The sequence below is a fragment of the Mesoplodon bidens genome (assembly GCF_964165515.1).
Source record: "Mesoplodon bidens genome assembly, chromosome: 1".
Lineage (NCBI taxonomy): Eukaryota > Metazoa > Chordata > Mammalia > Artiodactyla > Ziphiidae > Mesoplodon > Mesoplodon bidens.
Window position 1 is genome coordinate 3,175,987 of NC_138176.1, and position 25,796 is coordinate 3,201,782.

Below are 25,796 nucleotides of genomic sequence, written 5' to 3' on the forward strand. Positions count from 1 at the left end.
TCTGGGATTTATAATACGCCTCTTTATCAAAGTCTTCCTTCAATTAATACGATAACTTGCTCACAGTAATCTAATAACTGATAGCAGCATATTTCCATTTTCCCAGTCCTACCTTTCGTGTTACTGTTGTATTTTACTTCTATGTATATTATAAACCCCAAATTTATTATTATTAATTTTATTTTGAACAGTTCATCATTTTTAAGTGAAAAACAAAAAACAAACTTTTTTTCATACTGTCCCCCACTTCCCATCTCTAGTGCTGTTCACTCCCCTGGGAATTGTTCAACTTCAGTTCCCAGTAGCTCCCTGTCCGTCTCAAGTGGGTCCTCACGCACATACAATAGCACTCCGCAACCGACTCAAGAGGACACCACGCCGAGTTCTGAAACTCTCTGTGTAGCTCCCTTTGCTCCAGTACTCTGCCCACAGAGTCCAGCCACCTGGACACTGGGACACGTGTGCTAAAGTATTTGTAGCATCACTAGTTAAAATGGCAAAGAATGAGGAGAAACCCAATGCCTACTGACAGAGGATAGGACACAAATAACAGCACATCCGTAAGATGGGATTCTACATAGTAGTTATAATTAGTGAAGTATCCCTACAGGATTCAAAACAGACGAGTCTCACAAAAAAGTCGATTGAAAGAAGCAAGTCATAGGGAGACATCAGTATTATTCCATTCATATAAAAAATGCAAAACATGGAGCCAGGCTGGGGGAAGGCAGGCGGGGCCAGGGAGGGCACATGGGACTGAGCGGTGCTGGCAGTGCTCCATTCTCAACCTGGGTGGGTACGTAGGAGTCCTCTCTTTTTTGTTTATACCTCACAAATCCTTAATGAATATTCTTTTGTCTGAAGTAGCTATTTCATAAAAATAATGAAAATACCAACCTGTCATCAATGGACTCAGCAATTATTCTTCATGAGGCCCTTGAAATTGCTCCTTTCTCTCATATGATAAAAAATTATTCAAAAGGTATTTATTTACATAGTTTTCTTGCTTCCCCCCCGACAATTAACTTTTAAAATAAGAGAGGGAAGACGACGACGTCTCCAGCATCTGTATTCCATGCTCGTGTCGTACCCTCCCTTCCTGACCACACTTTCCAAAGGAGCCCCCCGTCACTCCCTCATCCCTGTGGCCTGGTTTCTATTTCACAATCACAAAGCGATGACGGCCCTCCCTGACGGTCTAGGGGGTATATATCAATGTGTGTGTGTGTGTGTGTGTGTGTGTGTGTATATATATATATATATATGGGATAGACTTACAAACACACACCTGCATACTTCCCACTAGAATATAAGCTTCATAAGACTCAGAACTTTGTTTAGTTTGCTGCTAAGTTCCAAGAGCCGAAAAGAGGGCTTTGCTTATAGCTCAATAAATATTTGCTGAATGACTGATCAACTGAACTCCTTTCTCTGTGGTCTGGCCTAGGGCTCTGCCAGAGAATGGCATCCGCATCCCCACCCTCCCAGCTTCACTTGGAAGAGGGCGACATTTATTTACTTATTTTTAAGTCCAGGGGAAGGCATTCAATAGATATGTTGAAGTGAATGATTTCTAGGACTTCTGACCCTAGAGTATAAAAAGGAACAACCCATCAAGAATCACTTAACAGCAGCGTCCGAGGCAGCTGGGAAGTGGTTATCCTGCACGCTTCCTTCCACATGCTCTTGGAAGAAAGGGCCCACGCGCACTCGGTCTGGGATGGGGACGGGGTGGGCTAGGGTCGCACACCTCCCAGGGTTCTCTGCAAAGCGGGACATTTCCTGAAACCCCGCCAGTGTCCTCAGGTCAACCCAGGATGTCTAGCTCATTTCTACGGCAGTTCCACAGGCTGGAGTCCCCCAGGCTGTGCTCTGAGAAACATCAGCATCCCACGAGATGCCGGCAGGGAGAGGCGTCGTGGAAGAGGGTCGTTTGGGCAAGTCAGGGCATTTATTGACCATCTTCTTGACCAGCAACATACTGAAGGTTCTGAGAATTCCTGTCACAAAGAAACCTGTTTAGCTTTGTTTAAAATTTCTCAAGCTTTTTGGTCATGGAATATTTTTCGGGTGAGATATCTACTAACATCCAGTAGAACTTACGTTTTACCCAACTGGCCTAGAACAGGTCCCCCTATAGTTTAAGAGGAGGTCTGTTCACGTCTTCCGGAGCCCCGCGTGCACTCAGCTGTCCTGGAGCCCCACAAACCCTGCGCTCTGCAGCAGCAGCAGGGCCGAGGGAGTGATGGGTGTGGGAGGTGGTCCCCTGACTTCCTTTCACCTGGGGTGGGTGTGGCCGGGCCATGGGCTCCGGGGCGGGGGCACGAGGGCACACGTGGCGCCGCCTTTATCAGCTCAGTGTGGGGGGGTGCAAGGCCGACAATTGGTAAAAAGTTCTCCAAGAACCATCACGTGTGCCGAGAGAGAAAGCTAACGCAGCTCAAATCTCTAACGTAAACTCAGAGCCTCAAGTTTTCTTTCTAGGATCCCAGATTAAACCGGTTGAATTTAGAAACCCGAGGTTTAGAAAAGCACTTGGGGTCAGAAACAGCATGTGTGCAGCCCTGGGCAGGAGCGACAGGGGTCCCGGGAGGTCATGCGCAAGGCCTCAGAGAAGGGCTCCAGCCTTGAGGTGCAGGCGGTTTGGGGCCTGGCTCTGGGGCATTCACACACCTCGGGATCCAGGGCCTGTGTAGACCTCTGTGCCAGCGTGAGCCTTCCCCAGGAAGGGGCTCCCTGGAGACTTGCTACGTAAGATCCCGCCTTCCCTGAGGCCCTCAACCCTCCAGCCCAGACAGCAGGAACCAGTTCCACCAGCAAAGACCCTTCCTCTGGGTGGAAGGAGGAGGGGGGCCTCACGGCAGGCCTGATGAGACTTTACTGCACGGCAGAGAGCAACTCGGTCCATCTTCACACGCTTCTGTGGCAGAGACGAGACGGAGAGCCAGGCGGAGCTGGTGCCGCCAGGGGAGCACAGGCTCTGGAGAGGCAGCCAGGCGACGACTGAGTGCAGCGTTGGGGCCCGGGCCGGGCCGGAGGCTGCCTGCATCTGCGCACTCACCCAGGAAGTATCTTGGAGTCCCAGCGCGTGCCCAGGGTGGTGTGTGCTCTAGAGATGCGGCAGTGCCTCAGCCAACGGCTCCCTGTTTTTCCTCGGAGGCCTGGTTCGCTACCAGGGAACGAAGCGTTCAACATAACCTTCGTTGATTATGGACGCCTTTCCTATCTTCTCCTTGTAGGAGGAGGAAGCAACAGGAAAGCAAGCCTGCCAGTTTTCTCAGACACAAGGCACACCTCTCCACACACGCCCTCGTGTTGACACTTGGCTGGCCTGCTGGCCCCGTCCTCTCGCTTTCTGTGCTGCAGAGCAAGAAGCCACGCTTGGAAGGATGGCCCGGTCCCCGGCAACTGAACTGAAGGTCAGGGTACCCGGCCACGAAGTGCATCCAGGGTGCTGGCAACAGGTCGGCTACACTTCACAAAGACCCCCAGCCTCAGTCAAGGGCGGCGGGCCTGCGCCCCCTAACGCCGTGCTCCCCGGAGCAGACATCCCCGACACAAACCCTGACGCGCTCACGTACGTGTTCCACCAAAGGAGGACGTCCCACAAGCGAAGGGTCCCCGGGAAAGGAGGAGATGGTGGCGGGCCTCGTCTGCGCTCATCTGCACGGGACACCCAGACCCAGGAACGTCACGCAAAGTTCCAGAAGCGGGCTGGCACGTCCTGCATTCATGCAGTCCTTGTCACGTTCACGGGGACTGGGCTGGGTGCTGGGCTGAGGACAAACACAGGGCTCCACAGGGTGCCACCTGTGACCCACGGTGAGCCCCACGTCCGTTCACCACCTCTCCGCTCCCCTCTCTCGTTCCCCCCACTAGAACCCACCTCATCCGTAACTGTATCCACGACATGATGAACAACGGCTTCTGGTGCTCAACCCACGTCTCCGAGGCAGTGAACGGAAGGACAGCGGACCGGGTGCCGTCGGAGAAGAGTCGGGAAGAGTGACCCCTCTGGGCCCTGCGGGGCCGAGCGCGGCTGGTGGGGGCCGCCCCTCCTCCTGGAGCCCTCCCCCTCTGCTGCGGCTCCGTGTGGCCCGCCCACCTGGGTAGACAGTATCTCAGAGGCCAAGCCAGAGGCAGGGGCTCTGTGGTCGGGGTGGAGTGTGGTCAGCCCAGGCGGCCGGCGCCTTTGGCGAGCTCCGCGTGGGGAGACGGTGCCGGGCGCACTCCTTCCCGAGTCTCCAGGGCTGCGCCGGCTCCCCGTCGCTCCAGCCCTGCAGACCACCGTCAACCTCCACGCTGACAGCACAGCTTTTATGAACACAAATGGGGCCATTAATAATACTGAAACGCGTTAGCTTTAACCCAAATAAACAAGACCACTAATGAAACGCTAAACGCGACGAATCCCATATTCTGGAAAGGGAAGCACACCGGGTGGAGAGTCAGGGGCCCCCAGCCACGTGTTAACACTGAGAGACCTGGGGAGGCGAGCCTGCGTGCGCGGGTCTAAGACGCGGGCTGTGACGAACATCAAAAGGTGTTAATGGTTTCAATATTTATCTGCTGCAGGGAAGCACTCTAAAAAGGAGACAGAAAAAAAAATTCTGCTAATGGCTGTGTCTTTGCCATTAAAGTGAAAAGCTTAATGCATCTTATAATCAGAGGACAATTTGCAAATCATTAAGAGAAATGTAAAATTCCATTAAAATACAAATCAAGAGACTCTCCCTGGACTAATAATCTTTTGGATATTATTTTGCATTTCACTATTTCTGTTCCAATACCCGGCCCCCACAAATGATTGGTTCCTGAACACGCTCTTTACCACAGCCTACTTCTTTAACGAGAAACCGAGAGAAGCATAATCTGCTATTCAGAGCAGGTACTAATGAAGAATTCCATATATTCTGAAATTTAATTAAAACCCCAAAGATTTCAAATTAGATGCAATTTGAAATGCCTGGGGCAGAAATACATGCACTTGCGTGGCGAGGGTACCACACTGAAAGTTGATACCGTAATTGGTCTTGATGTATTTTTGTGTTGCCGGGCTGAAGCACAGAACTCATAACCATATAAAAATTCTCTGTAGATTACCTGCTCATTGAAAATGCCATCACTCAGGTAGTTCTCTACTAAATTACCATGCTACTAAAATGCACAAAGTGATTCGGAGAGTGGAGTGGCACAGCTGGCCGACGCTGCCAATGAGTTATGCATGCGTCAATGCGGCCTTTTTTCTTAGTAAAATATGCTCAGTTGAATATTAAAATATAATTGGCATTCAACCTAAGTAGCTTAAACCATTTTGTTATCTTCTTCTAAACCGATTTGGCTCCTCCACAGTTATTTTCAAGGATGCGATTCACAAACTAATGATACCATCATATTCAGCGAGGTTTGTGCTGTTTTACATTTGTCATAAATAGGTGCAGCTTCCACAGCCTGCTAGGGACAGCCTTTAATACTAGCTGCTCGTGAACATCAAAGGCCCGATTCTTGAAAAAAAAAAAAGGGGGGGGGATGCCATTTATGTTGGTTCTTGCATATTTTATTCTACAAAGAGGAAGAGAGGTGAATTCTCTATGAAAAGTATACCTCTTGGCCAAGCAATGAGCCCCAGGTCTCCAAAGCACAGATGCTGGGTCTCCTTCACACTGTCTGAGGACAGGCTGAAGGAGCGTGCTGCTGCTGGACCTCGCAGCGCAGCTGAGGAAGGAGTGTGTGTGTTCAGAAAAAGTGGACAATGCCCCCTCCCCCCAAATGCGGGACACGTCCTTTACACGACGTGTTTGTGTCATGACAAACAGCAGCACTCGAGAAAGGAAAAAGTAGTTGCCGTAGTAACAGAGATCCTGTATACAGCGATGCTGGCTGAGGGGCAGGGCTCTGCAGGGATGCTACTTCCCAAAACATTACCAATATTTCCCTCAGTATTTTGAGGGCAGGAAAAATCTGAATATAACTCAGTGACATACTGAAGAGCTAAACAGACTCTTCCTCTACTTCATTCTTCAGTTTTCTTCTTCAGAAGCACTTTATTATGTGGCCTTAAAACATCACATGATGCCCTAGAAGCTGAGCCTCCAGCAGGTCTGCTCTGCCCTGGAGATTCCCACCCCTCATGGTCGTGAAAGCCACACCAATGGCCTCACACCTCGGAAAGACAGATGTTTCTTCTCCACATCAATACCTCACTTTTCCATTCTGACATTTGAAACGTGACCTTCAATAAATCTTATATTCTGAGTCATCTTGAACATAAGGGTTGCAAGTAAACCTATGTGATAGAGCATTTAAATTAAGTAATAGTTTTTACACTTTGGGATCCTACAAATAGTTTGACGGCATTACTGCCGTTAGTTTTATACCGATATATGCACATTTCACATTGGTAACTTATAGTCCAGTTCTATACACCATTGTATTAAAGTACCATTTTCTCTATAAACCCAGGCAGTAGAGATGATTCTATCTATTATCGCTAGCATGGTATCAAGATACATTAATGTTGCCTGTAAAAGGTGAATAGACGTCCTATGACAACAAAAATATTAATTTAAACATCCTCCTTGGAAGCAGCACATGTATAATGATGACTACAGTTGGAATAAAAATCTTGGAAGGACATTTAAAGTCGGTTTGTCACTTTAAAATATAGGCTTGTTAGAAGATTCTTATTTTTCAAAGCTCATTTCAAATGAAAAGTTATTGAAGAAGGTGACAATGTCATTTACTTCCCCTAGCAGGCCGAAACTTGATTCTCTACTCCTTCTTTGAGGTGAAATACACCCAAATCCAACAGAGGACCTTGCAAGTAATATCTTTGTAAACGTGTGAATGTAATTAGGGTGACTTTTATTTTTAATAGGCACTTCCATTGGTATGATGTTTAATTGCTACGCTACAGGTAATAGTCATGTTTTAATATGAATATTTTCCCCAAAAAGCAACACTGGTAAAAATTTCAATTTTAGGCACTATTTATTTGTAATAGAGACCCCATTAAATCCTACAAGGTCTGAAAGTAGCTGAGTTTCAAACCAACTTTTTGGTTTACCATTTGAGCCTGGTTAAATTATACTGTGTGACCCCAGTGGCCTTGAGGGACGGCATTCTTGAGTTCAATTTTTTTGCCTGATTTATGGAAACCTCAGGGAACGCAGGATCTGACCACCTCTCAGATTTAGGAGGAAACTTCCACTGAACTAGGCTACCCAGGATACCCTGGTAATTACTGATCAGTCAGAGGGCTCTGTGCACAGGGACACCAGGCATTTTCTCGGAGGCCAGCAGGCTGTGGTTCTGTTCCAGCCACGACGGCACTTCAGGAGCAGGTATCGACAGACTAAATTCTCCCCCCACAGGAGGGGGGCGGGCATTTTACTACGCTTTCTCCCTAAGGTAAGTGTCAGGCGACTGTCAGGCATGTGAGTATTTACACTCTATCACCGCGGTCCCAGGACAAGTCCCACATTAGGTATGCGGAGACTTAGGTCAGCATCCAGAACCTGAAGAACTTCTCTCCCCTCTAATGGCCACTTGCACTGCTCATGGGTCTCCAGAAGAATCTAAAGCTTCACTCAGCTGGCTATTTCAAAGAAAAAACACACTTTTGGTCAAAGTATCGGGACGCCTTCTGCAGGCTCTGGTTAGCTTTGTGCCGACACTCTACCCTGGGGTATCCTGGCAACGTGGCAGCACCTGGCGAGGCTCCTCAGGCTCTCCAGGGGCGTCGTCCCGATGTGCATCCACACTCGGCAATGGAGGTGTCGACGCGCCGCCTGTCTTGCTCAGGCTTTCCAACTCAAAGGTGAAGGATACGTGGGCTCTCCTGCCTTTTCACCTGGCTATGTGCAAAGCTCCAAAGGCAGGGAGACATGCACACGCAACCTAGAACTTATTTAAGCTGCTGATTACAACAGCAAAAACACTTCTTAAACGTGCAGTTACATCTCAAACGGAATCATTATTAAATTAGGAGTGTTAACCTTCGTATACAGTGAAGCACGCAGCAAAAGCACTCAGAAGAGCTCGATCCATTTTAATACATTCCTTTAAAGGCAATAATTCTCAAAATAGCACATAGGTACATATACTACATAGACACACATATACGTGTGTGTGTATGGATACACAAACACGTGTGTGTATCTGTGTGTGTGTGCATATGTATATATATTTATATATATACAGTTGCCTCTTGTAAGATTTTAGGAATTACAGGCATACTATTGTTAACAAGCTCTCTAGAGCATTCTGATACATACACTCCCAGAAGAAGAGCCTGAGCTACCAGACTAACCTGAAGAACCTGTTTGCTTGAACGAGTCATAGTTGAAACTTTAAAGACTCTCTCCTAGTTCAAGATGTGGTTACACAGAACAAAGAATAAACAAGTCCTAATGACAACCGCCAGGCAGGAAACTGCATCAAGATAAAATATAAAAAATACTGACCCTCAGGGCTTCCCTGGTGGCGCAGTGGTTGGGAGTCCGCCTGCCGATGCAGGGGACACGGGTTCGTGCCCCGGTCCGTGAGGATCCCACGTGCCGTGGAGCGGCTGGGCCCGTGAGCCATGGCTGCTGAGCCTGCACGTCAGGAGCCTGTGCTCCGCAGCGGGAGAGGCTGCAACGGTGAGGGGCCCGTGTACCGCAAAAGGGGAAACAACAACAACAACAACAACAACAAAATACTGACCCTCAGACATTATCGGAACCTTAGGCTCTTTGGCCCACGAACTTCACAATACACCGGAAGGCTGCCAACAGCTGTGGTGAAGAGCTCCTCATGAAGCGCACTGACTGCTTCTGAGCTGGCCTGGCCAGCCTCACACGGTCCCGCCCGCTGAAGTGATGCTCCTTCTGCCCAGGCTGGGAGCCCCCAACCCAGAGAAACCCTCCATGTGGAACACAGAATTCTGGGAATCTAATTTTTGTTCCACTGAGGGGCTGGAAGTGATGTAATATTCAAATAAGGGCAGGGGCCAGGCAGGCAGGAGAGGATGACAAGCCCATGAAGATGCTCCCGTCCACTAGGAAAGGGATGCATGGCAGCTGCTGGCTCCCACGAGAGCCAGATGGAGGGGCGGCCTGGAGAAAAGCGGGGCTCTCCTGAACGGCTCCGCAAAGGGACGGACGACGGTGTGGGACTGGCCTCCTGGTCCTAGCGAGGAGGGATTCTTGGAGACAGGTTAATGGAGCCCTGAAGGGTCAGCAGCAAACAAACGAACATCCTGATGAGGAAGGCAGCTTGCTCCCCACCTCTGTCGCCCCCAGGACTCGCGCTACACCCCGTGGATCCCTTGCTTTCACCAAGTCCTACCTTGCTTTTGTTCACAAACATTCCCACTTATCTCTTTTCTCTCACGGTTCTAAACCACAAAAACACACTGGATTTTACTCTCCAGGAAAGAGGTGATGGGCCGCTCCTGGCGGTGGCCTCCTGTATCGATTCGAGACCTCCGACCACCTTCCCGGCACCTTGAGCTCCATGGTCTGCCACCCGCTCTCAGGCTTTTGATCTGGTCTTTTCATTTCACCTTTCCCAGCCTCAGCCTTAGAAGGCCACAGACCCAGATCTCCCCGTCTATTAGCCCTGAAAAGCAGCTCAGCAGCTCTAGGGTTGAAAGAAGTACGTTCTCACCAGCTGTTTCCTTCCCACTTAATTTAAGTGCAAGCCTTAGCTTGTTCTAATCAGTAAACGGGCATCGGAAGGTTTATAAACCTTCCAGCCCCACCAGGTAATATCTCAGCAAGGTCAACAATTTTTATAAGCCCTCATTTAAAAAACAGGAGAACAGCGATGGCTATCAACCAGAACCTGTAAAGCATCTCCTATTTTAGCTATCTTCTCTTTAAATTGTAATTCTTTTTTTTTTTTTTAATTCAGGAAAAATATCAGTACAAACTGCCTGAAAGCACAAAGCTGCCTCCTGCTGTGGACCTAGAAGGGAGCCTAAGAGAAGACGCTCCCCTCTCCGCTGCAACACCCTCCAAAGGCTGACTGGGCTGGCTTTATGGCGTGTAAGGCGACGTGAACACCAAAGCAGGCCTCCAGGGCACTGAATGAAGGGGGCTCAGTGGGACCACATTTAGGACACAGTGGGGAAATTAATTCATTCGCCCTGAAAGGGCCTTTCCCCTAACTGACTGGTAGGGTTTTCTAGAGGCCCTTTTGAAAGAGGGTTTGACAGGGATACAGAATCACAAGACTCCTTACAGAGTCTCTGAAATAGAAGTTGCAAAGAAACTTCCCTCTAGCCAGCAGGTTTTAAAAAATGCAGATGTTACTACCGTCATGCAGCTGGATTTCATAGGTACAAGCTAACAGCTGTGACGAAGGAATTATTAAAGTGTTAAATATTTCATTTAAAAGGGAACAGTGCAGTCACTTTGAAAAGAAAACTCAGAACTCATCTGTTGAAAACCGTCATGTGTGAGACCGCACAGGGGGGACAGTCAAGGGCCTCCACACCTGCCCCAGGGACAGCCTCCTGTGGTGTCCTCAGCACGGGCCAGGCACTTCCCCAGCGAGGGCACTCCAGGCTGGCAGGAAAAGCGCAAAGCCGCACGCTTGGCAGGCCTGCCGCCCATCGCCTGGCCACACCTGCCCAGGAGGGTCTTCAGGGGCAGAGGGAAGGAAGTGTCTACACACGCACATTCTGGGTCTGGAAGCAGATCTTAGCTTTTCGTAGGCCTGCTCTTCTTGAGCTCACTGTGAAATACTGCTTTTGGCACCAGTGCTTCTTTAGTCATTCCAACTGCTTCTGCCATGGATCTCTACGGCTACAAGCATTAAGGTGTATATTATACAAAGAAGCTAAAATTTTTTTATAAGTAAATATAAAGAAGTGAGGGAGTATTCACAGAAAGTAAGTTTAAATGATATTTTATTATGAAAGAAAGAGTAAGATTTATTTCAGGAATAATGGCTTCGTTAAACGACTATTTCTTGGAGAAAAATGAATTCAAATTAAACAAACCTGACCTTTTTAAGAGGTTATATTATAGGGAGGACCCGACCTCCCTAAATGCGTCACTGCGTTACAAGACGGCTAGCTCCTTAGCAAAACACAAACTCCCTTCACAAAACTCAGAAAACAAAACTTGAATTTGTTTTTGAAACTAAATTACTAAAACAACAATCTCACAAGGAATTAGAACACTTCTTATTCACACTTACCTTTCACTTTCATTTCTTCAACAGCACCACGAACCTCACCCCCGGTAACCGCGGCCTCTCTTTCCCACAGAGAAACCCCACCTGCTGCGGCCCAAGAAAAAGGCAGCTACCTGGGCCTCCAGGCTTCTCGTCAGGAGGACAGCTCAACGGTTCCTTGTCAGAAATACCTAGATAATTAACTTGTTCCTACTTAGACTTCAGAAATACTCCAAGGTGAGAAGTTGAATGATGTGAAATTTCCAATAGTTGATGTTTTAACCTACAAAATGGCAATTCCATATGGTTCAACTCAGCACTGTTTTGTGACCAGCCTAACAAAACAACTAGATGGAGAGCACCACACTGATCCGGAGGAAGGAGCCTGAGAGAGGAGCGGTCCTGCCCGAGCAGAGGGGCCTTTGGGCAGCAGCAGGCCAGGCCACGCCAGGCCCGGGGTAGTGAACAGACGGCGCAGCCAGAGCAGAGGTCAGAGCCTTCCAGTCCGGGCTCTGGGAGTTACCTGCGGAAGGGCTGAACTCAAGGAGGAGCTCAGTTATCCCTACGCTTCTAACCAAGTTGAAACAGGGAGGTCTGCTCTAAATCTCAGAGGAATATGATGCAAAATGACACCCAAAAGGACGCTAAACGTGTCCAAAATCTGAGATGCACAGAAAATAGCATTTGTCAAGGAATCATTTGTTCCACGAGAAACGCACCCATTCCTCCCCATTTGCAAAGGTTTCTTTTCTTGTGTTGATCCACAGCTTCTAGAAGCTCTGGGGCTGCCAGGGCACTTTCCTTGCGCAGCTTTTCCGCTCACCACAATTTCACTGGCTAAGGGACAGAGAGAAAGAGAGCAAAGCCAACCACCACTGGACAGAAGGGGGTGTCACCACATCTGGGGGTTAGTGCCAATTAACTCCGTGTTAGCAATCATATTACAGCCATCCACCACCTCCCTTCTTAAAATGTAAAATCCCCACACCTGGTCCCTGCCTGGGAGGTGTGATTGAGCTAAATTAGAAACACCTGGCTGGCACATGCTGCTGCGTGGGAAATCCCGGCCCTACAGCAACCACTAACTGTCAGCAGGCGGGCCTAGCCTGGGGGACCTCCTGTCACCAGGGGGGTGCGAGAGGCTGCCCTCACCCCAAAACCCAGCTGGAGGGGGCCTGGCCCCAGTAATGAGTGTCCACCAGCACTGCAGGGCTTGTCCAACAGGGGATGGGCTACTGGGTGACTGGATGGACTTCATCCTTCCCCAGTGTCTACCTGCAGCTTGTCCTGGTTGCCCAAACTGACCCTGACCCTGACCCTGACCCTGACCAGCTGGCAGAGGAGATTGCCAAGCTCGGGCCCAGAGCCGGGAAGGCGGGGGGCGGCAGGGTGACGGTGGTCCCAACTCTCTTCAAGCACTGAGGACAGGACCCTGCTGACCCCCTCATTAGATCATACAGATCCTTCCTGACCTGGTTTCGTAATTTCTCTGCTCTGAAATTTTCTAACCCTTAAATTTCAGCTCACTTACGTGATAAATGTAAAGAGAAGGAGAGCCGCTCGGCCAGTCCTCTCCTGCTCCTGCCAGGGCAGTAACCCCCAAATGGCAACAGGAGATCGAAGAGTTCACTGTTCCAAGGTTCCCAAGCCCCTACTATAGAAACAAACCCAGAGGAGGACCCCCATCCTGCGCCTGGAAAGGGGGAGGGGCACACGAGGAGGGTCACCCACACCCTCGACTCAGTCCCACGACCTGAGGTGCTGGTTCCGAGCAGGCGTTCAGTGCTGGGCCGGGGGGCGACGCGGCCACAGCACCACCTCGGCCCGCGAGGGCCCCATTCTCGGGAGTAACAATGGAGGGTCTCTGGACGTGAGTAGGGCGTGGGGCAAAGGCCCACTCCAGCTCCCACGCCCTGTCCTAGAGACACCCTTTTAGACGTTCTGGGGCTCCCAATGGAAGACACCATCTGGAGACAGCCCGACGTGATGCGAGGAGGCTGACGTGGTACCCTGTTCAGCTTCAGTTCATTCTGAGCAAAAACGTCCAGCGTCCTACCTACCTGGTCACTCATCGGACCTTGTTAGTCAACTCAGGTATTAGCTCAACTGGCTTGAACTTTTCTACCTGCTTTCCCTGAACCTGCTCCACCTTTAAGTTCATTTTTGCTGAAAGCCACAGCAGCAGTTAGAACCATTAAACTTACTGAGCAAATTCCATTTTGAAATTCAAGATGGCTTTAAATTTACCTCATCTAAAATCTCAGGGTAATTTTCTTTCCTTAAGTGTATGCTTAAGTGCATCTATATGTATATATCTATATGTAAGTATACACTCATTAATATTAAAATGACCATGAAAAAATCACTATGCGAAATAAACCTCTGGTATGTGTCTAGAATGATTTTAGTTGCCATAATTAAGCTGCCAACAAAAGCTTACAAAGAAACGCCTGAGAAAGTGTTTTTAGGTTATCGCAGACTTTATGTGCCATCAGCACACCGCATGTAGACAGTAAGTTCATCCCTACAATAATTCATCCCTTGAGAATACAACAGTGCATCCCTTGAGAATACAATATTTAACTCTGGTAAGTTTGAGGGGCTAAACTGAAAACATATTCAAGAAGACACACTGCCGCTACCCACTCCAACGTTAAGTGCCACTGACTGAGTGTATGGAAGCAGCTAATTGTCCACGTATGAGCCTCATTTTCTGTGCTGTTGGCAAGCAGATAGAGTTAACAATAAGCTTATTGAAAAACTCACTGCCGTTCAGATGTGTTCCTATTTAAACCTTTCAGCCAGCGAGAGTCAGGAGCCCATCTACATGGATCATTTTTATTGCCTTTGCCAAGAATTACGTGACCACGTGCCAAAACTAACACAACCGCTTGGAACGGGTGGAGACTGCGCACTCCTATCCACTCAGTGCGGCCACACGCCGCCTCCGTTCAGACGATGTGAAAACGCCACGTCAGTGTAGCCAGTAACCTGAGCTGCGAGGTCAGTGACAGTCAATAGGTCAGCAGCACCCCCCGAACCAAACACGGCGAGGCGGCCGAGGTACTGACCTTGCTGGAAAATGGGATGGTGAACAGCAGGCACGGGGAGCTCCTCGAGGACCGCGGGCTCATGGAAATAGGCACCCAGCCAAGCCGCACACTGCACCAGGGGCTCCGTCACTTCCTCTGGACCTCCGAGCCGCTCAGGAGGAGCGGGGGCCTCCACGGGGCTGCAAAAGAGATAACAGGAGCTGATTCAGCCTCTAGGCCCAGCGTCCACGTGACTAAGAAGCAAACAGAACGCGCCCACTGCATCTAAATGGGTCAGCCTGTAGCTGCCTTGCAGGTATGCACGTCTCGCCTAGGCGTGCAGCGGGCGCCAGGACAGCAGAAAGGTGCCGGCGGGAGGACGCGGGGGCCACGGCCGGGGTCGTCCCACCTGCGCTTCCACCTCCACCTGTGAGGACACGATCTCTGGAAAGAGGCAGTGCCCAGGAGGGACGCCGGGGACCTGAGCTCTTCTATTCGGGGCTGAGTGTCTGCAGTCACCCTGCACAGCAGGGGTGTGAGAGCACGAGGATGACGAGCACGGAAGCCACTCCAGGGCGAATGTGCCTGCCTCTCCCTAGGACTATCACCTGCATCAGTTCTGATCTTTAGAATCACCAAGTACTCATCTTAAAAAGTATTTTCCCAAAATCTCGATACCATCAAAGTAATTAGCCTGCAGGCACCCACCCCTCCCACCACATTTCAACGACAGATCAGCACGGTTCCATGTGCTCTGTGGCTTTGAGCTGGCTTCTGGGGGACCCCCTCCGAGTTCACACTGGGTCTCACGCTTCAGAGAGCCTACTCTGCATGCTGGTCACTCTGCGAGTCTCACTTCAGTTGCAGCGCTGTGACTTTCGTGCCCGGGACTTCTGTTTGGTTCTGAGTCTTCTCACTCATTCACTGTGCTCCCTTTTATCTCCTTAAGTTTAAACCAACATATCTTAGACTCACTTCGGATGGTCTCACTGTTTCTTCTACTCGGGGTGCTAATACTTCTGTCTGGGGATCCTGTGGCTCCCCTCAAGGAGGTGACCTCTCACCTTCAGCAGGGGCCGATTTTCAGGGAATGTGCTCCGCTGGACTGAGAAAACGTCCCTCTGTAGAGGGTTCACTTTTGCTGCTTCTGAGCCCCAGAGTTTTATGATGGATCCAGAGTTTCTTTTAATTTCTGAGAATGACACACCCACAAAAGCACTGGCACCAAGTCGGATTTCTTCAGATGCCATTCCTTCCTGATCTCCCAGGCCCTGGACAGATGGCAGGCTTCCCTGCACTTTCCAGCACACTGGGCAGGCTTTCTCTAGTCTCCTTCTCAGAGGCTGCAGCTTGAGGCTTTTGGGGGAAGGTGGGAAAAGCCTCCCTCCAGCATCCCGAGGGCGGTCACGCAGGCCTCAACCGACAGGCCGCCTCCTTCAGTGTACACTCACCACCCTTACGAGGGCCCAACTGAATATGCGAGGCCACAACCGCTTGGCAATGCGGCCCAGCACAGGTAGGACGGATGTAGCTGAAGCGCCCGGGAACACAGGCCTGGCCTCACCTGCGAGGAGAGACACACCAGTGTGTGCAGGGCCTTACAGATTCAGAAATGTGTGCACTTCATCCTGCAAGCAGTGGGGAGCAGCTGAAGACCTTTAAGCAGCGTCTCATAAACAACCCTGTGCTGGGGTCTCAGTCTCTGAGTCACGGTGTTCTGTAGGTCTAAGAGTCTCCAGAGGTCCTTGGATCTTTCCAGAAATAAGCCTCCTTGGATGGGATCCACTCTCTTCCACAATGGAATGAGAGGTGGGTCAGGGAAGGCTTTCTAAGCATGTGAATGTGAATGGCCTTAAGGAAGGAACCAGGGAATGAATGGAAAAGAAGAAATGAGCCCTTCAAGATGACCAGGCAGAGAGGGACCACTGAGATCCTGGCTCTGTAGAGCTGGCCGGTTGGGCGATCCTGCCAGCAACACAGCTGGCCTGGGCAGGCCCAGGCCTTCTCCAGGTTGCCAGCTTCTAGGGGTTGCTGGGAGAGGGAATCCCCGTGCACGGGGCCCTCGGTTGGCCCTGAACTGACAGGGCCCTTTCAGGGTCTGGTCAACAGGAGACCCTGAAGGACAGGGGCTCACTCCACAGGCAGAGAGCGGCGTCTAGTGGAACAGGTGTTAGAACAGCATCTTGGAGAGACTTCCGGGATGGAAACTGTCTTCTCATGGCCCCGACTGCTCTCCCCATTAGGACGTCTGCCCACGCAAAGGTGGGGAACTTCCACCCCATGCTTGGCTTAAATATTTTTCCACGTCAGAGAGAAGTTCCCAGTGACTCTCTTGCTCTGTCCCCTACTTACTGAGTAAGTAGGGGACAAAGCAGAGCACACGCAGCCCTGTGAGCACACACGTTACCGCGGGCTGTGAGAGGGCAGCGGCCCACACGCGACACCTGCTCACACCGGGAGTGAGCAGAGCTGAGGGGCAGACGTCGCCGCCCTCGACCCACGCGGGAAGCAGGAGAGGGACCGGGACACCTCGGGACCGGGGCGCTAGCCACCTTGGCAGGGCACCTCCTGCAGAGCCGGGTGGGGTGGGGTGCTGGTGGGGGAGGGCAGCCAACAGGGGTGCCACACAGGCCTGGGTGGTCTCCAGGGCGTGAGGGGTCTTCTCGGCCATCACACCCTGCAAACGGGGCTCCCTGGGTGGGGGCATACAGTCCAGGCGACAGGCATCTTAACCTGGGAGGCGGGGGGCTCTGTACCCACCAGTGACCTGCTTGCTTGGGGATGCCCTGGTTGGCTCAGGGGTATCTAACAAAGGCCACGGAGCTGTGGGCATCCCGGGCGCTGCCCACGCTGGTAGCCGTTTCCTCTGGGTTGCTAAGGGAACTGAAATGTGAGCTGTGTTTCCCAGCACTTCCCACTCTTAAAAGGAGACTTGAAGAATTTTTATAGTAGTAAAATTCATCTTAAATTGATTTTTTATGCCTGTGCTAAAGATCTCAACCTCTGATTTACTCTGTAGTTCTCCTTTTTAACTCTTTCTCTATTGGCATTAGATAACTATTCATGGGTGAAATGTAATTAAACAGCTTTGATTCTGAAGCAAGGATTTATGATACTACATTTAAAATGAATGGCATTAAACACACACATAAAACCAGATTTTTAAAGCCATGACACAAATTTCCATTTCTACAGTAAAATGAAATGTATTCTCTGCCCTGCCCTCTCCTCCGACCTCGCTCTGCTCGTCCCTGAAAGAGCTGTGGTGTCACAGCATCACTAACGGCCTCTCTTATCATGGAGGAGTTTCTTCAGGCTTCCTGCCGACGAACCCTGAAACCCCGATAATTAAGGGCTCCGTGGCCCACACTCATTTACATCCCACATTCACGTCTCCCTGGGAGCCTAGCAACTCGCCTAACACTAAATGCACAGGCCTGTGGCCACTGCTTCCGGAAAGCACCACTGAGCGGGAGCCCGGCCCCCAGGAGAGCAGCCAGCCAGCCAGCGCGGCAGACGGAGACGAGAGAAAACCGTCCCGACATCCGCAGGGCCGGTGCAGAGGCGACGTCAGGGGCAATCCCCCCGAGACCTCCCAGGACGTCCTCAATAAAAGTAATCCTGGGACTTCCCTGGCGGTCCAGTGGTTAAGACTTCGCCTTCCAGTGCAGGGGGTGCGGGTTCAATCCTTGGTAGGTAAGCTAAGATCCCACATGCCTCACGGCCAAAAAACCAAAACATAAAATGGAAGCAGTGTCATAACAAATTCAATAAAGACTTTAAAAACAGTCCACATCAAAAATATCTTAAAAAAAAAAAGAGTAATCCTGAGGCCAATATTGTAACACTGGAGCCCTTTTGCTTTTTTTTTTTTTTTTTTAAACTTGGCTCAAGAGGGCTGGCTAGTGGCTGGAGAATGAATTTGGCTTTGTTGAGCTTTTTAACATAGCAATGGAGAGCATGGGTACGTTTATACAGCAAACATAAAGTCACGTATGGTTTGGTTTAAGGGTTTCTTCAAGAAATATGCAACTGTCGGCAACCCCAAGGACCCTGTAAGCACAGACAGGACGACAGGGTACCACCTTCGGGGATGCTTCCCGAGCCTCAGTGTGTCGGAGAGCCCTGTGTGAAGCTCTCCTGGAGTCGTGACCCCTGAGAAGCAGTCAGACCCCTCCCCCTGGGCTTGGAGAAAGAACGTTCTGGGGTTGAATTGCATTTCAGATTTGTTTTGACATAAACCTGTCCATCATTCCAAATCAGGACAGAGAAAAGCAGGTGACATGCTCCAGAACAAACTTCTGAAGTGTTTTTTTTTTTGGTTGCTGCTGTCGTCGTTTTAAAATTTATTTATTTTTGGCTGCGTTGGGTCTTTGTTGCTGCGCGCGGACTTTCTCTAGTTGCGGCGAGCGGGGACTACTCTTTGTTGCGGCGCGCGGGCTTCTCATTGCAGTGGCTTCTCCTGCTTCGGAGAACGGGCTCAGTAGTTGTGGCACACGGGCTCAGTAGTTGTGGCACACGGGCTTAGTTGCTCCGTGGCATGTGGGATCTTCTCGGACCAGGGCTCGAACCCATGTCCCCTGGATTGGCAGGCGGGTTTCTTAACCACTGCACCACCAGGGAAGTCCCTGAAGTGTTTTTCATAAAGCAGGCAGTGATGCCTTACCTAGATTTCTTAGGAGGACCCACGACTTCACGGCATTAGATACATGAGCACAGAAGGTATCAAGGGCAGACTGTCCATCCCACCTGCGCGAGGCCTGCACGTCAAGACCCCGGCCTGGAGGAGAACGAGAAGGAAGACTGATAGCATCACACCCGGGGAAGCGGAGGACTCGAAGGTGACCGAGCCTGAGGACAAAGGTCACGTGCACGGGAAGCCCCGCCTGGCTCTGCCGGCCTCCCACAGGGTGGGGTGCACCCCGGGAGGCTGAGCGCTGGCCGGGGCTAGCGAGGGCAGGGCTGCCTGCTCAGGTGCTGCAGCACCAGGAACCCGCCGGGCAGCAGGTGAGTTGCCGTGGCGGGCAAAGGACGCCAGGCTGGCTGAAGCCATCAGAAAGCGCTGCTCAAGGGCTATAACCCCTCATGGAAGATGGCTGCGCACCTGGCAGGCCACCCAGAAAGTGGGAGGGGCGTCCCCAGCTCTGTGCCCTCCGGTCTGTCCCACATGACAAATGTGCTCAGCACTTTAACCCACCCAGCTGGGCAGGAGGTTTGGGTGTGTGGATTTTGGGGTGCCTCAAGACTTCACTGGCAGCAAAGAATCACTAAAATGATCATAAAATCATAAAGAGGTCATGTACTTGGGCTTAAATCCCATTTGATGTAAGAAAACAGGCCCAAAGCTCCAAGTTCCTCCTATTTGGCGGGCACCACTCGTCACACGCAGCGGGTAGACTGTGTACCATGCCGCGCACTGGGAGGGCTGTGCCTTCCAGCCTCTCTGTGTGGCCCCAGTACCTTTCCAGCATCTCTCTCTTCATGGGATGAAGCAGCCTTACGGCTGGGGAACGTTAACTGGTGATGCCAGAGGGTCACCTAAGAAAAGAGTTGCCAAGACTCATATTCTTCTGAGTCCCTCTGGAATCTGGCAGGGTGACCCAGGTGTTGTCCTTTAGCAAGGCTGGGAGATTAGTCCACAAGGAAGCATATGGACTCTCCAATACCATCTAAGCATGAAGAAGCGCCCAGAGCCTTGGCCGCGCACAGCAGCTCAGACCCCCCGAGGATGAGAAGCCTCGCCTCCTCTGGCTTCCAGGACTCGGTGTGGAGGGCAAGGGCCCCCGGAACTCCAGAGTGGGGTGTCACACCTCACAGGCTCAGGAAGGTGCACATTCACTGCAGAAATTTAAAACTGCAGTTGAGGTGACATTACAAACATCGTGTGGACACTCTTGCTAGATAGCCCTGGTAAACACACAATTACGTCCTAGTTAATGGAGGCTGGCGGAGTCTGTCACGTTTGTGTCTGATGGATTTGTCCCACATTTAATTATACCTTCTTGCTAAAGCTCAGATGTTTTTCTTCCAGTGGTAGGACTGAGACAAATAAATCATGCTACCTGCTTCCAATAAAGTCCTTTTTTTTTTTTAAATGAGAAGGCTGAATAAAGGCTTTAAACTCTATATTCCAACCAAATTTAGTGGTTTGATTCCATTCAAGCATTTCCTGAGGATCCTTTAAGTACCTGGCTTATTGGCAAGAGTACTGACTTGGAGTTTATAGTCCAACTGTGCAGGCAGGGAAGGTGAAGGCAAAACAGACAGGTGTCCACCACCCTCCTGATGGTTGTGCTGAAGGAGCCCTTCCCGGCCCGACTGGGACTTTTCACACGCCTTCGCCATCTGATGAACGAACAATGAAAGTGATGGTTCCGTGACACTGCCTGGTGGCCAGCAGCTGTTTGGGCAATAACACCACATGGGTGTGACAGAGTCTGTGCGGTTTGAACATTCTAGAGTTATATTAGGACACAGAGTAGAAAAAGGAGCAAGTGCTGATGCCAGTAATAAGAAACACAGATGTCAAATGATACAACTAAGTCACAGGTGAAAAAGAGGAGGCGCGACAGTGGAGGTTCATCTATGGACACAACTGGAGCCTCCCTGCTGCTGCTGACCATGCAGGCAGCAGTGTTTGCTGTTTATCACGTGCTGTTCTAAATGATTCATGCGTTAGCGTACTGATTTCCCACACAATCCTAAGAGCAACATGTGGTCAACTGTGAGAAAAAGGGAAAACACTAATAAACATGCATAAAGTATCAGCAACATACCTGAGTTTGTATAAAAACGATAGACATATGTAGATTTTAATTCTCTGAGACAAGAGCTCCTACTACTTGTAACACATGAGTTTATTAACTGACTTTCATGTGTTTGGTTTTAGCGTCTGTTTTCAAAGATGTTTCTGTACAAAAGGAACATGCAAAAGGGAGTACAGGCCGAAGGCGGCACACTCCCAGCTTCCAGGGAAGTCAACAGGAGGGTGAGCTGGAGTTCCGAGCGTCAGCTGAGCAAATCCTTGGTGAGGTTTTACTGTGTGGTTCGTAGCAAGAGGAACATAAACCCTGCTCCCTGCCTTTATGCCTTCCGCCCCCCAATCACACCCTCCCCCACAAATGAACTCCACAGTTATGATCCTATCACAGGCCACCAACGGCTCGTGTCCCAAGGTCGATGAGAGGAGGAGGAAGAGGCAGTTTAAAGTTTAACTGGGCCCCAGTTTACTCACTGTCAGGGTGGCCATAGGTACATTGTTTAAACTGGGTCTCAGCTTTCAATGGGCATCCTAAACCCTCAAAATCTGGGGCTCAAATTAATGTCAGAACCCAAGCAAGACTACCGAGGAATTCGCTGTGGTATTTTAAAACATCCACCAAGAACACAGAGAAAACTGTATGTAAGTTTTCAACTCCTCCCCATATAAGGTACACATCGTAAGAACCGTATGTTTGTTCTTTTTTTAAAAGTAACTGCTCCTTTAAAATACATCAGCAATAATAAAACATATTTTTGAGAGACAATTTAAACAGTATACTTGGCAGACAAGAATGACTTACAAAAGCCTATCTACTTTCTCCCCTAAATGTTCAAGTTGTTAGAAGGAAAACTGTATTTTATCAACACTTGAACATATCATTAAAAATCTCTACTATTTGACAGATGAAGATAAAAACACCCCAAAACTATAGATGAATTATCAGGTCCCTAATGATTCCAAAACAATTACAGGATGCAGAGCAATCGAGTTAAATTTTATTCAAAAGCTTACGACACTTGTGTTTTCTTTTATTTTTCTATCAAGAAACCCATGAGGTTTAAGCACAATTCATTATGTATGAGACCCACTTGCAGCGCTTGACTGTTGATTAATAGCAAAGTTTGCTGTATGTACATTTGCAACATTAGATGCATACAATATGCTAACTTATTCTTTCACTGAAACTAATTATTTACAAACATGACTACTTGAGACTACAATTTATTAAATGCGCGTGCATCCAGTCTCAGTTTGGCCCCCAAAGACAGCCTGGAGTGACGCTCTTTTACTTGTTGTGACAACTGCTAGAAATGCTGTTATTAATACTGTAAATGTGGCAAAGACAGAGTTCAAACGGCCTTATGTCCATGCTGCACTTACGTGCACCACTGAAGCAGTGAACAAAGAAGATTTTTGAACGTGCCACACACACGAGAGGTATATTCCTCTTTCCCGGCTTAACTTAGCTTCTAACAAGTAAAACGCTTACATGTTGGCAATGAAATAGTTTTAAAAAGAAATAATAGCTAACATAAAAATGGAATAGAAAACCCTAATCATATTGCTGCTTAAGCAGATTTATTACAATTCTGTCAAGCATTTAGTTCATTTGTTGAAAAATATCTGTAAAAACATGAAATGTTTACAGTGTCATTCCATCAGTCTCATCAAATTCGTGAGACTCCCTCAAGAGTACTTCTTCCCAAAGGATTCTGGGGTGAGGTACCTTCGCATTATTCAACCCTTCTGCTCCCTTCTCCCAGAAAAGAAGAACACAGAAGCAATCAGTCCACGAATAAGAGTTACAAATGTCTCATCTTAGGATGCAGATGTCAGGTGGGGGCATCTGGTCAACCGAGAGCGTCTTTCAAGCTAACGCTGCAATGCATGTGACCCCGAGCTGTGGCCACCTGTTGCCAGCGTCCTCCACAGTCAGGTCTCGCGCTGCCAGGCCAACCTGTACACCCTCCACGGCTGCCCCTCTGATGCCCTCAAAGACTCTGTGTGGCCTTGCTCCGCTCTGCGTAGGCCGTGTGCCACCGTGGGCTTGGGAGACGCAGAGAGGGGTCACTGGCCAAGGTGAGGAAACCAATGCCTGTGCCCCAGGAGAGGACGACACTGTGGAAGGTCATTACATGCTACAGGGTGCTCCTGCCAGCAAAGTCACGCACGGACGCCTCAGGAAAGAGAAGAAAAGGGCCTGCTCTGGGACACAGGATTTTAGGGACGCAGACGAACTGAAATATCAGTCGGAGGGTCTCTGCTCTCTACAACAAGGGTTAAGAGAAAAAGTAAACAGCACGAGGATGGGAAATCTCAGGGCACGTAGTCAGGTGGGTAAAAGATGCCTGGGTTTTCTATCACGCAATTTCATATCCTGACTCTCTCTCTCTCAATAACACAGTTGAGGTCAGCCACAGTTATTGCTCAGCACCACACCTTCATTATACAACATGGCACTTTGGAAAGGATGGAGCCACTGAGTTGAGGACCAACTGTATGGAAATGACCCAAGGTAAACCCTTGTATAAAATTTTGTAGCTGCTACTTACTGACTGCCGACCGTGTGCCACGCATAGAATTAAAGACTGTCCTATGTTTATTTCTCCCAATAACCCCTGAGGAGGCATTATTATCTCTATGTTCTAGAAGAGGACACTGAGGCCCAGAGGTTATGTAATAACAACTAATCGATGCATAAGGGATGGAACCAGGATTTGAATTAAAGTCTGTTTGATTCCAAAGACCTTAATCTGGACCATCTCCATGAAATCGAAGTACTCTTGCTCGTCCCTCTGAAATGGAAACAAACGGTCCCTCTAATCCTGACAAGCCCATACGTTCACATACTCTACTCTTGACAGCATATGCACTACATAGCATTTGGATTTATTCTTTCATTTTTAGGTAACTTCTGTTAACTTCTCTCTGAACCCCAGGACTACAATCTAGGCCCACTGCCCTATCATTCAAAGACAATGGGGATCTCAGTGTTGAATCTGGTTCTGCTATATTCTAGATGCTTCCGAGAAGAGACACTAGGTGCCCACACAGCAGGGTCTCAGGCTCTTAGACAGTGGCCACTGGCATTGCTGCTCCTCATCCTTAAAGGCAGGCCAGGCTTCTGTTTAAATGCCTCAATGACCAGTCCACACAGCACACAGTCAGTGTTCCTTTACACAGGTAAGAGGCCTAAGTCTTAGAATGTTCCCAGCCCATCACCCCCCATCCTCATGCTCCAGAAGCAAAGCCCAGTGTGATCAAGGCAGCGTCCCAGGTGGTCTGGCAAACCAGCAAGGCAGGCCCTGTGCTAAGGCAGGAGTGGGCCTGGGCTGCACGGAGACGTTGGACGAGCTCTCCTCCAAGGCTGCTGCGCGTGTCTGAGTGAAGGCCCTGCACTGTCGTGGAGCTGGTCCCAACTCCGCCTCGAGCCCCGGAGTCCTGGCTGGCACTTGCTTGGTGCTCAGCACCTGCCTCCTGGATGGATGTGTAAACAAGCTGCAGTGGTGCCACCACAGCACGTGCACTGAAAAACACCTGCATTTCAGATTCCATTTTTCCAATGAATTTGCTGAAAACCATTCCCTTGGGTGGGGGGGGGGACCCACAAAGATTTTCTAGACAGTGAAAGTCACACTTCTCTGCCTTTTCAGATTGTGTAGCAGACTGCCGAGTAACAAAGTCTGTTAAAGCCCAGGGAACAGGCCTCGCATCGGATTTTGCTCAGTTTGACAGGACTCCACAGTCAAACCCTGGAAGCGTTTCAGATTTGAAGACATAAAACTAAGTGGCTCTTCCATTTCCACTCCAGATATAAGGCAATCAATGGCATACTGAGATGAAACCAAAGAAAAATGAATTTAAACAGCCAATACTTGAGCCTTCTCTTCATTCCATGACCGCACGTCAGCCTGCTGAGCCCCGGCGACCGCCCGCCCAGCCCTGCCCCTTCCACACGCGGTGTCAAAGCTGATCACGCTGCACCCTTGCTCCTCCCTTAGGTTTCCCAGGCTTCCACGAGGAGGTGGGGAGACACACCCAACCCGCCGCGTGGCACACAGAGGGCCCAGCAGACGTTCCCGCAGGCTCTGCCTTCCCGTCCGCGGTGGAGGCAAACCGTCCGACCAGGAGCAGGAAGCAGGACCATGAGTGCCCCTCCCAGGCCCACCGGGAGTTCTCGGATGTGTGCTGGGCCAAGGGGCAGAGTCTCAGAGGCAGAGTGCGTGACGGAGAAGGGGGCCGAGCTGGGGCCAGGGCCGTGCAGCCGCTGCTCTGAGCCCCTCAGTCACCATCCCGCCGTCTCCCACCGCAAGCAGTTTTCTTTTTTTTAACATCTTTATTGGAGCGTAATTGCTTTACACTGTTGTGTTAGTTGCTGCTTTATAACAAAGTGAATCATCTATACGTATACCTATATCCCCATATCCCCTCCCTCTTGCGTCTCCCTCCCACCCTCCCTATCCCACCCCTCTAGGTGGTCACAGAGCACCGAGCTGATCTCCCTGTGCGATGCGGCTGCTTCCCACTAGCTATCTATTTTACGTTCGGTAGTGTATATATGTCCATGCCACTCTCTCACTTCGTCCCAGCTTCCCCTTCCCCCTCCCTGTGTCCTCAAGTCCATTCTCTAGTAGGTCTGTGTCTTTATTCCTGTCCTGCCCCTAGGTTCTTCAGAACCACTTCTTCTTTTTTTTAGATTCCATATATATGTGTTAGCATGTGGTATTTGTTTTTCTCTTTCTGACTTACTTCACTCTGTAGGGCAGACTCTAGGTCCACTCACCGCACTACAAATAACTCAATTTTGTTTCTTTTTATGGCTGAGTAACATTCCA

At 49.8% G+C, this 25,796-nt stretch overlaps 1 protein-coding gene across 2 annotated transcripts in view; it reads right to left on the minus strand.

The window, feature by feature from the left end:
- MGMT (O-6-methylguanine-DNA methyltransferase) overlaps positions 1 to 25,796 on the minus strand; it is a 302,941-nt gene that overhangs the window by 31,104 nt on the left and 246,041 nt on the right. For both annotated transcript variants that reach the window (XM_081247244.1, XM_081247245.1), the window contains exon 3: positions 14,238 to 14,398. In XM_081247244.1, the coding sequence (XP_081103370.1) occupies positions 14,238 to 14,398 (161 nt within the window). The remainder of the gene's footprint in view (positions 1 to 14,237; positions 14,399 to 25,796) is intronic.